The 14262-nt window shown below is 31.9% G+C and overlaps 2 protein-coding genes across 7 annotated transcripts; one reads left to right on the top strand and one right to left on the bottom strand.

Annotated features, from left to right (window-relative positions):
- Positions 1–2855: 2855 nt before the first annotated feature.
- Positions 2856–5516, top strand: LOC106650747. 2 transcript variants are annotated; one of them, XM_014368944.2, is made up of 4 exons: positions 2856–3203; positions 3703–4188; positions 4416–4874; positions 4943–5516. In XM_014368944.2, exons 2-4 carry the CDS (start codon positions 3931–3933, stop codon positions 5060–5062), a joined length of 837 nt encoding a protein of 278 aa, XP_014224430.1. In that variant the 5' UTR covers positions 2856–3203; positions 3703–3930; the 3' UTR covers positions 5063–5516. The 2 variants fall into 2 exon arrangements, with proteins under 2 accessions (XP_014224430.1, XP_014224431.1); XM_014368945.2 differs by lacking the exon at positions 2856–3203 and adding an exon at positions 3470–3593.
- Positions 5517–5765: 249 nt separating this feature from the next.
- Positions 5766–13962, bottom strand: LOC106650744 (E3 ubiquitin-protein ligase arih1l). Of its 5 annotated transcripts, none has more exons than XM_014368932.2 (8): positions 13880–13962; positions 10335–10578; positions 10040–10204; positions 9921–9974; positions 9637–9852; positions 9015–9569; positions 8487–8713; positions 5766–8405 (listed from the first exon to the last, which is right to left on the bottom strand). In XM_014368932.2, exons 2-8 carry the CDS (start codon positions 10542–10544, stop codon positions 8324–8326), a joined length of 1509 nt encoding a protein of 502 aa, XP_014224418.1. In that variant the 5' UTR covers positions 10545–10578; positions 13880–13962; the 3' UTR covers positions 5766–8323. The 5 variants fall into 5 exon arrangements, with proteins under 5 accessions (XP_014224418.1, XP_014224417.1, XP_023317794.1 ...); XM_014368931.2 differs by lacking the exon at positions 13880–13962 and adding an exon at positions 12952–13626; XM_023462026.1 differs by lacking the exon at positions 13880–13962 and adding an exon at positions 12455–12783.
- Between the last annotated feature and the right edge of the window lie 300 nt (positions 13963–14262).

Below are 14262 nucleotides of genomic sequence, written 5' to 3'. Positions count from 1 at the left end.
CAGAACGTGCTTTCGAGGCCTCTACTTTGAGAAGCCATGATTAACTAAGACAAACAATATTTTTTTCTTAAGGAAGGAGGTAGGTTTATCAGGCCAAAATTAAGTGTTTTTTGCGTTTTTTTAAGGTAGAAGCAATGATTCAATACGATCAAAACTTTTAAACATATTTCAAAGTATTTCTGTGAATTTTTTTTAGTAAAAATCTTTCAAAGTGGCGGAGATACGAGCTTCTGTTCATAGCGTCTCAGCGGCAGAGGTGGAATAACTCAACGAAAAATCAACCGATTTTCAAAATTCATAGTTTTTCTGATTCGTTATAAAATAACCTTCAATATGAATCAACCAGATCATGAAATAGTTGAAATTAAAAAAAATGAGGACCATTTAAAAAAAATTGTTTCTTACGTTTTTCTTTTGCACTTTGATTGCGCGAAAAAAATATTTCTCTTCCTTTTTTCGATAATTATTTTAGTTCATATTCAAGGTAATTTAATGACAAATCAGAAAAACTTTGATTTTTGAAAATCGGTTGATTTTTCGTTGGGTTATGTTGCAAGCCAGTTCCGAAAATGACATTTCGAGATAAACGCTTTCAAAGTTAGCGAAAACATTTGAAGTATTATAATGTTTTTGGTCTAATTTGCTATTTCAACGCCATATTGCCACCCTATGTCAACCTTTAGAATTTGATTTGACATCAAAAAATCTTCTTTTATTGTTTTTGAAGTTTAAATACGTACATTTAAATGATGTAGCGCATCTTACTTGCTGCGCGCTTATACAGTAAGTCAAAACGCATCCCACTTCAAAACTGCACACCTCGTGAAATACTTTGAATTTTAATCTGAAATTTCTTGAGCTTATTCTCGAATACTTTTACTTTGGGTTAATGTAATAATAAAAAAAAATAATTTTTTGACCCCTATAAACCTATCTCCCCCGTTCGGCTGAAGTGAAAAAATGACTTTCAAGTTTCACTATTTTTTATCTCATAAATGTTTGAATGTCGAAAAAAAGTTCATCGAACAAAAAAGTATTAGAATTGTTCAAAGCACAACATCAAATTTTTTTTAAAGTTTCACGAGACAAATTTTCAATTTCCGGGAAAAACGGAAAATCCGGTCTCCTAAAATCACTGAAAAAAATTCTGAAAAAAATTTGAGAATGTTCCGAAATCAAATCTAAAGACTATTTTGTTTTAAAAACGTTTACTTAAACTCAATAGTTTTCGAGAAAAAAAATATTTTTAGTTAACATCACAAAAATTATTGGTATTTTACATTAAATTATTGGAAAATTAATTTAAATTATTTATTATTTATTTATCCTATAAGAGTAGTGAGTTTTTTAGCGTGAGCAGTTTATAAGCGCTGTGATTGGTCGTTCAGTAGCTTGCAATTGTTTAGTGGCGCGCAAATATGAGTATTATAGTAAATTGAGAATTGAGAAAGTAGAATATTATAACCTATTGACGGCTGAAGACTAATTTTGATTGGGTTTCTCGAGGGGGCGCTGAGAAAAAAAGATGAGTGATTGCATAAAAATTCCTATTTGTAAATGATTATTATGGTTGTAAAAAAGTTTATTGTTTTCGTTTTACTTATATTTTCATATTGAAAAGTATAGTAAAGGTTTGATTGGCTGACAATCAATAACTCAATCGCGTGATACGGAAATAGCTTTTATGCATAATTTAACGTTAAAGTTTATTGAGAACAAGTATTAAAAATCCTTGTAGAAAATGAACCGTCACAATTAAAGATAATTTTCATACTATCTTCACGAAAGAAAAGTGTTCATGAAAAATTCATAAAAAATCATTGAGGTGCATCATCGACGTCGATATGAATAAAACGGCGATAAAGGCGGTGCCAAAGTCAAGTTTTATTAAAAATAAATCGCCGTTTTATTCATATCGACATTTACCAAAAAGGCGCAACGATTTTATCATGCATCATCGACACTGATAATGTAACAAAAATTATATTTGTGACCCTAAATAAAATAATCCCGTATACAGTTGCGAAAGCGAATTTATGAAAATTTTGAAAATTACATAAAAAAAGCGTACACGTGCATTCAGTATCAGGCAGAAAATTCAAAATCTTTAGAATTTTTGGATAATTTTTTACTGGGTTATTTTCGATTGGACATATTCATTTTGCAAAGATTGCAGTTTAAAACTTATAAAGGTTATCCAATATGATTTATAAATGTGGATTATATTATTTGGGTTAACTTGGATAGAAATGTTCATTTTTCAAAGTCACTATAGCTTAGAACACACAGATTTACTTGGATAATATTTGCGAATCTGAATAATGTGCAGAATAATTTTTGAAGCCTCGAAAATGGTGGTCTGGATAATATTCTCTAACTTTGTCATATTATGAGGTTATTTTGGATAGAATATTTTTATTACGATATTGAAATTTTCTATATTCAACATAATAAGCTCCAAACAAGAAGTTTTTTGAAAACTTGAGATTAAATACTCAAGAACTCAAGATCTTAGTATTGTTAAAGGATATGATAAACAGAGCGATCGGCAAATAACGAAGAAACCAGAAGTTGGATGGCTAAATTGTAAAAATTAAGTAAAATTTATATCGCTCGATGTTCAAATAATTACTACCAATGTACCGCATTACAAGACTGATTATAAATTAGAAAAAATTTCCATGAACAAATGAATTTTCAAAATCTCTTCTGATGTGAATTAAATCCTCCCCTTAGCAGCTGGGCTTATTCATATAGTCGCTGGCAGCGGGCAGGAACGAAGGATGCAATGCAAGCAGGACAGTTCGGCCCGCTACATTATAAGTGCCAGCCGCCAGTGTATGCAGGGCTTTATACTGTGAGACTAGTAGCCGCAGTCGCGCTCTAGAAATGGCTGATATCTACCATGAGCAAAACCAAGTTGTGCCCATGATTTCGACTAAATTTTTGTGCTGCAAGTACACACAGCAAATGTACGTGTATTTGTGCATGTGCTGTGCATAAGAGTGACATTGTATGCATTTTAAAGTGCACAACCTGCTGTCAGCTGGTGACTATCTTCTGTTATCTGAAAAAAAATTCACCCTGAAGGACCATCTCAATACCAAGCAATGAGATTTAATTGCTGCTAAAAGAGGCCAACTTTTTTATTCGTGCATCAAGATCAAAACTGCATTAGTCTCAAGCCATAGCTTTTCGTAGGAGTAAGTATATATTCGCCCAATTAATAAGTATTGATTCAATAGGCTATTCCCCCGCGTTTCATCTTCTTTTCGCACCAGATTCGCAATATTAGTTCAAACATTTTAGAGGACAATTCATGACAGTGTGAAAATAGCGTATTGCTAATCTTTCAAAACTATACTTAATATTTCAGTAGTTAGTGACCGCATGACACAGAAATGTGAAAGTTTCGAAAATCTAAGCAGACTAGCGAGCATCGTTCATTTACCGCACCGTACTAGTTCTCATCCGTGTTGCAATCGCCTCTCACATAGAAAAATATATTTTTCACGATTTTACTCAGCTCATAAGTTCCCAAAAGTTCGAACAAGAACAAGAGTTATTATCATTTATCAGATTGGCTCATTTTGGTATGAATATAAATTTTACAAGTTATTAATCGCGGACTAAACAGTTAAATTTCATTTCATTTTGATATTTTTAAGTGGAATTATTTTTAATATAAAATTTCATTCACAGGAAGAAGAGCAAGGAAAGGAAAGAAATCGTCATTTTGAAGAGGAATGCCCGGCGCCTGAGAATGCGTATTTTACACATGCATCTGTAAGGTATACATGTAAGCGCTGTGTGCTAACGCGGCAGCAAATAAACGAAGGAGAAGAAGAATATATAAAATAAGTAGCATATAGATATAAAGGTCGGTACTTTCTCACGCGCGCGCGCCAGCCAAAGCCAAACCAAAGGACTATGGCCGGCAGCAGTAGCAACAATGAGAGTAGAAGTAGTAGTGGGACGCGAGCTATGGCTGAGCAGAGGCCGCATTCCAGAGTGGGCGGCCAGCTGGAATGCAACGGCAAGGCTACTGCAACAACCACTGCCGCCACCACCAACAACAACGCCAATGAAGCTGCATCACAAAGATCTGCAGCTAACGAATCGCAGCACGAGCAGCAGCAACTTTGCCGATACGGCACTGCTGGAATGTCTTTTGTTGAAATTTTTCAGGTACAATTGAGCCTTTTATTTACTTTTTTATATTTATTATCAAATTGATTATTTAATGTTACGTGCGTAGTTTTTTTCTTCAATTTTTACCTGCATATTTACCAAATACTTAAACGCAATTCTCAATAATTTATTGGGACAATGTTAGTTTTTCTTCAACTTTTCAACTTTATTAAAACAAATAATTCTTTTTAGAGATAAACATTAAAATCATTTTATAATTTCAGATTCGCTTGCAACAACTTTTTCCACAATTGTCATCACCTCCAAAGACAACAATATGCGAAGACTCCATTGAACTTACAGCTGAAGGTTTAGCAAATGATGTAATTAGGTATCTTTTGAAGGAAGATATTTACTTAATTTCTAGGGATCCAATATCTCGAAGCATGAGACATAATGTATATCAAATGTTGAACAAACACAGTATATTATTCACCAGTATGGTAAATAGACTAAATGTTGTTCCTGATACTGCTTATGAAGCATTTATGGGTGTAGCAGATGAATTGTTTCATCAAGGAGTTACTTGGTCAAGAATAGTTTGTCTTTATGCATTCATGGGTAGAATGGCACTATGGGCCCGTGACAGACGCATGCATAGTCTGAAAAGGAAATTACCCTTATATGTATCAAGATATATTGGAGAAGAACTTGCGCCATTTATCAAAATATGTGGTGGATGGGTACTTTCAATACTATTCAATTTTTCATAATTTTATTGTATTTTAATATATATATCTTTTATTTACAGGAACAACTTTGTTTAGAATACCCTGTAGCAGAAGAAGTAAGTGGAGCTGTTTGGAGAAGTTTACTTGTGACTGGAGCCACTCTTGGGTTGGTAGCGACTATTTTGTCAGTAACTTCATGAATGTAATTTTCCTAATAATTTAAAAAAAATATTAGAGTGAAATTTATGCGTACTTACATCCTGTGATCTTATAAGTATAAATTCGCTTTTTAGCACCAAAATACAGTATTCTTTGAAATGAATATTAATTTGTAGTTGAATGCTACAAAGTTTCTGTAATCAGTACCTTCTCTGAACTTATTGTCTTTTTATCACATATTTGTATATTTATGCTGATGCGCAACAAAAAGCAAGTGTGAAAATGCAAATTTCCTATTACTGTTATGTGTATATTGTGCAACTATAGTAAGCTAGCTCAATTCCTAAGATATTTTATCCTTTTTGAGATGTTCCAAATTATAAAAAGGACTTTGAATAATGTAGGACATCTGCAATCCAAAAATATGTTAATTTAAATCAATTTAGATATTTTATATTTATTTTTATTTTTAGATAGAAAATCAAAAACAATTTTTATAAATTGTTCATTTTATCTAATATTTTATTTTCTTGAAATTGATTAACAACCTAAACTATGATAAAATTAAGAACTTGATAAATTGTAACAAAGTTAAAACTGAATGTAGACTAATTTTAATGTTTATAATATACTATTAAATAAATTATTTGATTAGTATACATGATCTGTCAATACTCATTGGTAAAAAATTTGCAAATAAAATTTTATCAAGGATTAGTTAAAAATCTAATTAAGTCTGACATGGTGGTTTTATAGTTTTTATTTCAAAGCTTTAGACAACGAATTCATATGTTGTTAAATAACAACAACAATGGTCATACATTAGTAAAGAATTTACATTGGACGTTTAATGATATAAGCTAAAAAGTCTAAATATTCTACAATAAGATTTAACAATTAAAAAAAAAAAATACAAATAAAAAAAAGAAAAAATTGCCAACTTTTTTACAAACTCATAACATTAAGAAATTAATGTAATTTCAATATTTCATCTTTAAAAAATGTTTTGCTCCGTGATAATTTATGGAAATATTTTGCTTTTGCTCTACTTATGTCTAAGGGTATTAAGTTTCATGGATACAGAAATATATTTTAAATACGTATAAATATAAAATTTCTCAATTTATTTTATACTCTCATAAGTTTGGAAAGATCTAAAATGATTGAAACACCTACCAAAATTCACCAATCACGTTGATCTTATTTACCTGGAAACTTCATGCAGTAAACCACAGTATTTCATTGATTACCTTAAACAGTTCACTTTCCTAATAAAAGAAGTTCAGTTAGTCTTCCTAATTGAATTTTAAACTGTACAAAAGCTATCGAATTTCATTCGTCAAGTCTATAATTGAAACGTTTCCCTTTCATTAACGTTGAATAAATAAGAGTAACAATGTAGACTATCAATAAAATATTATTCTCCAAATGTACATTTTAATCTTGTTGAGAATCCTAAAATCCACAGACAAGTTTTATTTTTTATACACATCTACAAATTGTTAAATGATACATACACATACATATATCTTCGACTTTCAGGAAAAAAAATACCAACTCCATTTATATAAAATTTTGAATGAAATTGATTGCCACATTTTTCTGTTGTAGGCTATTTAATTAAACTCAAAAAATGTATTAATGTTAAAAGTTAAAAATTATTGTTTAATTGGGTTACTTCAATTTAATTAATAATGCAAATGCAATGGTGAAAAATACCTAATTACCTAAACTCATTTTAACATGGTGATTCAATTAATAAATTTTTGACTGGACTTTACCAATCTAACTGAAATATTACAAAAAATGGAGGTAAGCACTCTTCTCGATAACCGTCGAAATGAATTTTCATATGAACATACATTACATGAATATGTCATACAAATGAACACACGTATGTACGAGTGCATGTACGCACATTTACGTTCATACATTATTATATTCAATCTGTACAGGGAAACTTCATATACATTCCTTTTGATCATACTCCAATATTGATCAATAGAGATTATTGCATCTTAGTAATGCAGAATTTTATTTAATTTTCAAATTTCTAGAACAAAAATTAACAATACTTTTGCATTTACAATTTATATTTTCCTCATGCTGGCAACATTATATGTCATGACTTCGATTCAAACATTTTTTACCTATGACTATTTTAGGCACGTTTACAAAAAAGTTTTATAATTATCCAGAAACCGTAATAATAGAACTATTTACATTATATCTTTCATGGAGTATCAAACAAGACTGAATTTTTATTTGAAAAATTAAATTCAATCACAATTTCATTCAACCTTAATTTTCTTTCAACACTTTGATACCAGTTTTTTAGCACTATGTTCACAGTATAATTTGAATTGTCAACATTTTTTGAATATGAACTTGATTTGGCAGTCGTAAACTGAACTAAATGGAAACCAACATTATGACTTTAAAATTATTAAGTTTTTAGCCATACTGTTCATTTCAATAATCAAAATTTCTTGTATTATGCTGTGTAGTGTATTTGTATTCTGGTTCTGTCGCAATATGCGGCGCTCTAAGAAAAGGAAAGTTAAGATCTGATTCTGAGATTATGTGGACATTTTTTTCATCTTTGTTCACCTTTCCAAGTGCATAAATAGTCTTTTGTATTTCATATGTAGCCTCATCTAATGAATAATTTACTCTAAAGAAATATAACTTAATTAAATTTGCATGAAGTAATAAATTTAATAAGACAAAAGATAACTCAAGAAAAAAGTTGAAGTATTAGAAACTTTTGTTCAATTGTTGACTATGTAAGCACTTATATTATTTATTACAGCACCTTTCCTCATTTTTTTCAGATTTACATTTATAATTCAATCTTTTTTTTTTATATGCTAAGTTATGTCCAACTTAATATATTAATCGTTAATATCGTGGATGAATTTATGACTAATCAAATACTAAAAACAATCTTTTAAATTTAAGTTTATATGCACTCATTCACTAGATTAAAAACAAATACAAATAATAATAAAAATAACAATGAAGACTCAAGTCTTTCAATTCTTTTAAAATCATTGAGCATAGTCTGTAAAGTAAAATTTATTTCAAAGTATTATTTTCTAAACAAGACCATCAGTCAACTTTATTTGATGAACATAGATGTTATGTTCTCATGATGTATGATGTTGATTAAGTTCAGATCCCGTGATTTTAAAAGAATATTTTATCTCTCAGCTCATAGGGTTTATCACAGCTGGAACAAAGCTTGGAAGTTGGTCACTAACAACAAGTTACAAACTGCGCGAAACTTATTCTTTGTATACTTATTCCAAATAATCCCACCAATCTTTTTCATAACCTTCGTGTACATGTTCTAAGAGCACTTTACGCCGACTGTCGCAGTAGCTGAAAGTTAAATTATTTAGTTATTATTTAGTTATCATTTAGTACTATACTACTCATTTCATAACAAAAGCTTTGAATTACCGATATTTATCCTGAACTTTTTGTTTTATATCTGCTAAGTTTTCACTTGTAATGTCTCTTTCCAGATATTCTGATAAACATTCTGTAGCGCTTTCTAAATCCCTTTGATTATCTTCAAATAGTACAGATTGATTATTCTTTTGCAAATAGTATGCGAATACATATGTGTACATTAAAGTCTGTCTGCATAAACACAAAATGTCAACAGCTTTTTTGAGAAACTGCACCTATAAAAATAATATCAGAAATGTTAATTAATTGATAATAAAGTGTAAACAGGAATATAATTAAATATTGGATTTCACAAAAATATAAAAGGACAAGTCAACCATAAATTTGATTAGTCATTCGAGTGATCTGAGAACTTGTTAGAAAAATATTATGAGAAAAAATTGAAAACCCTAAGATTGTTATCGAAAAAAAAAACGTTGAAAATGTTATAAACATTAAAAATGGGTATGGCAATATTTGGAGAAATTCAGTTCAGTGTTATAAATGTAAGTAATAAAATTAAAAGTAGTAACAAACCTCTATCCATGACATGTTGTGCTGTTGCATTTCTTCCATTTTTTCTTTCACGCTAGAATAAAGTTTGTTTTCAAACTTCAATGACTGCATATGGTTCATGTAACGATTACAATAAAATAGATAACGTTGTAAAGCTGCTCTTGATTTTTCCTGTGCATCTCTGGCCACTTTGGCATCTGCTTCGTCATACCGATTACAATTATACCAGCTTGAACCATGTGGCTCCCAAGGTCCAAGGCAAACCCAGCAAAATTCAGTTTTGCAACTATTTTTGCAGATCATATGATTACAACCTCCATCTTTTTCAATGGTGACATTACATTTTGGACACTCTTTTGTGTTAGCTGCTATCCAGTTAGATGTTTCTGAATCATCATCACATTTTTTAATCCATTTGCGTAATAAACGACACTTAACAGGATCATGCCAGTTTTCCCCACAATTAAAACAGAATGTGTGGTTGCATTTACATGTTACTGGCTTTGACTCTACATATTGAACTTTAATAGCATTATTACAATCCGGTGATGGACACCATCTCAGCAGTCTATTACACTAAAAAAAATTTCCAAATTAATTTTAACAATGCACTATATTATTTCATAAGGTTTACTTTACTTACTTCTACGAAGCTATTTGTAATAAGGTGTTGATATTTCAATTTTACTTTTGAATCTTTGATGAGACGCATTACATTTGCATCATCTACTAATATATCGCATGCATGTGCTGCACATGCTATAGTTTGACCCACTCCTTCTTCCATAATTTTTGTAGTTAAATACTCGCCCCAACAACTTGTACAAAATCGATGACCACATTCCAAACCAGTCATCATCTATAACATAAAATAAGTAAATGATTTCTCACAGACATATATTTAGCTAGAATTTTTCAGAAACTTACACTTGCTGGAAGAGCCATAAAGCATACACCACATTCTTCGGTGGCATTAGTTTTCTAGGATAAAAATAATAATTAATTAAGTGTTTTTTAAATTTATTATAGAGAAAATATTGTCTTACAATTTGTGGACGATTTTTTATGAGAGCTGATGTTTTGGTAAATGGATTTATAACATGGGCTTCAGTAAAAAGTTTTTCTTGGTCTCCATCATAAAACCTTTCCATCAGTTTTTCTTTGTCCCATTTAAAGTGGTTTAATAAGATTCTTGTTGTAGTTGCTGGAATCTAAAATCAAATAAATTTATTTTCTTTGAATGAATCTAATGATATGATTCAGTCATCATTTTTTATTCAAATATTCTTTTTTAATTTTATTTCGGTAAAAGTTGAAATGTTGAATTTTATTATTTTTTACCTCTACTACTGTATTGACATCTTTGATACAATCTACCATGTGCTGAACTATTTCTTCTGTAGATAGAACTTCAAATGGATATTCATCAGTGTCTGCAGTTCGTTCTATGGGATTACTTGATTCAACATCCATGGCAAAATCAACATCATCACCACTAGATTCATTTCCTGAATCAATGTCATCATATAAAGTTTCTTCTTCTGAATCCATAGCTTTGAATTTGTATTACCACCTTTTTTTATATCTGTAATAGGAATAAATAAATAAATATAAAATCTACAATTTCAAGCTCTCTTTTTTGTATTTTTGTATAGTTGTATGTGTTTTCATGTATAATTGTTCAATGAAATACTTATTACTTTTCAAAAAGATCAAAGCAAAAAATTGTAACCTAATGCCAATTGTGTAAAATCGAAATAGACTATTCAATAGGGGTACATTTCAAATTTAGACCCACGCTGGCCAAAACCTCAAACTGACAAACAAATTTACACCAGCCATTTCTTCAATTTCGATCAAACACTTCAACATTGTCAGCCTATTCGAGTGTACCAAGTGAAAAAACTTTTCTTCAATTTTGCGATCTGATTTTAACAAAGAATTATAGGTTAGTTTTATAGTCCTCACACGCTCTTTTATAAATATTTTTGATAATCGTTCGACAAACAAAAAAAGGCGATACACTTTTTTCTGAAGAGGTTATTATTACTGTCAAACTCACCACCATTCCCCGATTCGAATTAGAACACATGTATGCACAACAATGGCTTTTGCCTTACAAACTGATTCACTCTGCAAAGTGTAAAATACAGAAAAATAAAAGTATAGTGTTGTGAGGGTCGCCCTTGTATTCAAGTAAGCGGCAACACCAGTCACTGTGAGTCTGTGACCAGCGATGTGACACAGGTGACTGCACCAGTCGGCTGCTTTTTCAGCTACTTTATCTTTTGATACGCTATTGCCAACATTTCAATATGAACAACTAGAGTGAATTGAACGAGTTTTTAATTATTCGAGAAAATGCTTTCTTTTTTAACATTAAGCGTGATTTCTATAAATGAGCTGAGTAAATATTTTTTTTAAAACATCCAAAACTGACACATTAATCCTAATTATTTGTATTGAAATGTTGGCAATGCCATATCAATGGATCAAGTAGAACAAGTAGATGACTCGTGCGCAGTCGCCTGTGTCACAACGCTGGATATACTGGTTGGCATGGACAGAGCCCCTACTATTTTAGATATACATGTTCTCACTATTGCAGCATCAACATAAAGCAAGTGTACCCTAACTTGAAGAAGGACAAAATTGGAGAAAACTAACATCATAATTGAATATTCCCATCAATGATCTAGCATGTAAAACCAGACTAATATTAGCGCGCAAGATAAGTACATACTTTGAGGAACGAGTGTGTACGAAAGGAAAATAAAGCCATCTTCTACTGCTGAAAACTTAGGTTTTTGTTCCTCGAACGATGCATTCAGTTTTTCTCGCCTGAACTCGTTCTTTGTAACAGACCACAATTATCTAGATGCTTGAATTATCAGGAAATCTGCAGAGCTGATTAGTCAATTCATGTACAATCCACTTTGTGGAATTACCATTACCAAATAATTATATGAAGTTTGTCATCATGTATATTTTGTAGGTGTAGGAATTTGATAGAACAGTCGCGTGAGTAACGAAACGAAATCTCAAAGCTTAAGAAAAATTTTTTAAGAATTACGTGTGCACTTATTTTAAGAATTATTAACTCAGAGGTTTTACCGTTTGATTGTTAACTTTGATAAATTTGAAGTGTCAAAGAACTGTTCAATCATCTCTGCTGAAAAATCATGATATATAGGTAATAACCTCGTAGCCTAGTTTTTGCGTTCTATTTTCTATCGATGCATCTTGTGCATAGAAAGTGAGCGAAATGGGCATAAACACGAGAAAAGAGTAAAGCCAATAGTCAGTCCTGATCGAAGCAATAATCATATCTCTGCAAGACCTTTGAGTCATCGTGCATTTACATTGAGAATAACATTAAAAATTTGCGCGATATATTCAGCTGAGATATTTATTTATAGTACCAGTACCAACTACAAAATAGCACAAATGCGCGCACTTACACTAGCACGACCTTCTTGTTAGCAGCAGTGACTCGACGCTCAGACCGAAACATCCGCGTGTACGTATTATAGTGGTTGCTGTCGTTCATCGTCGTCTAATTAATACGTAGTTTGTTACGATCATTTTTCTTGTCTCAAATGGCGCTTATCGAGTCCGAAAGTTATCGAAAGCGATCGTCAACACGCGTGTATCCATTTGTTGACGAATCATAAACGAATGATACTCGAGGCGCAGCTCGCTTGCGCGCTCGTGTTTCGAGGTCTCGAGCCTTGACCGATTTTAAAGAGTCCCTTAATTACTTATTTTTACATCGTCCGCGAGTACTCCTTTTATAAGCACGATGACCTTTTGGCCCTTGGAACAAAAACCTCATTTTCATTTGACTCTTCCCTCTCTTTCCTCTCTGTATAATACTCTTGATGCACACACGCGTACGCGAATGTGTATGAGTGTATGGGTGATATATATATAGATATATATATATATACATATTTACCTTTGAGTGTGTGGCCATGTGTAGCAAGAAATTCTAAATTACTTATGAGAGTATCGAGGGTTGCTTCGCTTGTTTGCGAAATACATGTCCCGACTCTTCGTCGTCTTGGCTTGACCAATGTATTTACCAATGAAAATTTTGCTTTACGCGAGCTTGTTTACGTAATGAACACAATGATATTATCGCTAAATTATTATTTTTTTTAATCAAAAGCAACGTTGATGCGCGACAAAGCACAACCACGTAACCGTATTGGATTATTTCAAATGGCACTCGGAATTCTCATATAAGTAAACACATAAGGAACAACGCTATACGGTCGCGAAAACTGATAATTCTTTCTGACAACAAAGCGTTGAATTAGTATATCGAGGAACGTTCATTTGTCGAATCCGAACACAAAATCAAACTCACAGATGATCAAGAGTATATAAATAAGCATGAATGTTTCGGAGCTGTCCCACTATTGAGGGAAGTGACAAAATTGTTATAAATATTATTTCCAATCTGGCAATATTGACTGCACCTAAGATTATTTATCACACACTCGTGTAAAATTACTACTGAAGATTATGATTGTAATGTCAGCATCGCACACTAGTGGGCAGCCCCCTTAGCAGCAATGGCTGCGCCAGACCAAGTCCATAGTATTCGCACAGTCGCTCACATACATACACACTGCTGACTGCACAGTGCACACATGTGTAAGTAGATGAACGCAGGATTTGCACATTCATTTAATATGTTCGTTGGCTCACTTCAGGCTTCACCTGTCGAGGCACTTCTTTTTGTTATATTATCACTCTTTCAGCTCTTTTAATGCATTTAGACTCACGATCACTCTTTCACCCGATAAGGATTACGCTTTCAATAATACTCTCAACATAAAATTTCACTGATTCTATGCAATTAATGTGCTTGATTTTACCTTGAATATGTTGATTGATTACAGGTTCTTGGTCTGTTTAAACAATTGAAACAGTGAACGCACTTGAATATTGAAATTTATTTGTCGGAAGACTCAACGGTATAATTAGTTTTGAGAACACTAGTGAGTTGACTATTTTACATAATGACATTGGATCGATTAGCAGAAGGATCAACGACAACAACGATAAAAGCAGCAGTTAAAGCCCTGACACTTGATTGTTTGCAAAGTGCAGCTTCACAGCAGTAGCAGAAGTCGTGTTATATTGCTACATGTATAAACTTTTATTGCGAGAACAGCTACCGTATAATAGACGACGCTACATAGAGATCAGATGGCAACTCACTGAAAAACACAAGATCGGAGAGTTGCAGCCGAGAGCA

This window comes from Trichogramma pretiosum, unplaced genomic scaffold (assembly GCF_000599845.2).
Source record: "Trichogramma pretiosum strain Unisexual culture from Peru unplaced genomic scaffold, Tpre_2.0 scaffold52, whole genome shotgun sequence".
Lineage (NCBI taxonomy): Eukaryota > Metazoa > Arthropoda > Insecta > Hymenoptera > Trichogrammatidae > Trichogramma > Trichogramma pretiosum.
Note: the sequence above shows the minus strand (reverse complement) of the source record. Positions and strands in the feature narration are given on the sequence as shown.

Coding starts and splice junctions, on each gene's coding strand:
- LOC106650744 (XM_014368932.2), bottom strand. CDS start 10,544: ATGGATTCAGAAGAAGAAACTTTATATGATGACATTGATTCAGGAAAT. Junction 8,714..9,014: donor ACAACATGTCATGGATAGAG/GTTTGTTACTAC, acceptor TTATTTTTATAG/GTGCAGTTTCTCAAAAAAGC. Junction 8,406..8,486: donor AAAGTTCAGGATAAATATCG/GTAATTCAAAGC, acceptor TTTAACTTTCAG/CTACTGCGACAGTCGGCGTA.
- LOC106650747 (XM_014368944.2), top strand. CDS start 3,931: ATGGCCGGCAGCAGTAGCAACAATGAGAGTAGAAGTAGTAGTGGGACG. Junction 4,189..4,415: donor CTTTTGTTGAAATTTTTCAG/GTACAATTGAGC, acceptor TTATAATTTCAG/ATTCGCTTGCAACAACTTTT. Junction 4,875..4,942: donor TCAAAATATGTGGTGGATGG/GTACTTTCAATA, acceptor TTTTATTTACAG/GAACAACTTTGTTTAGAATA.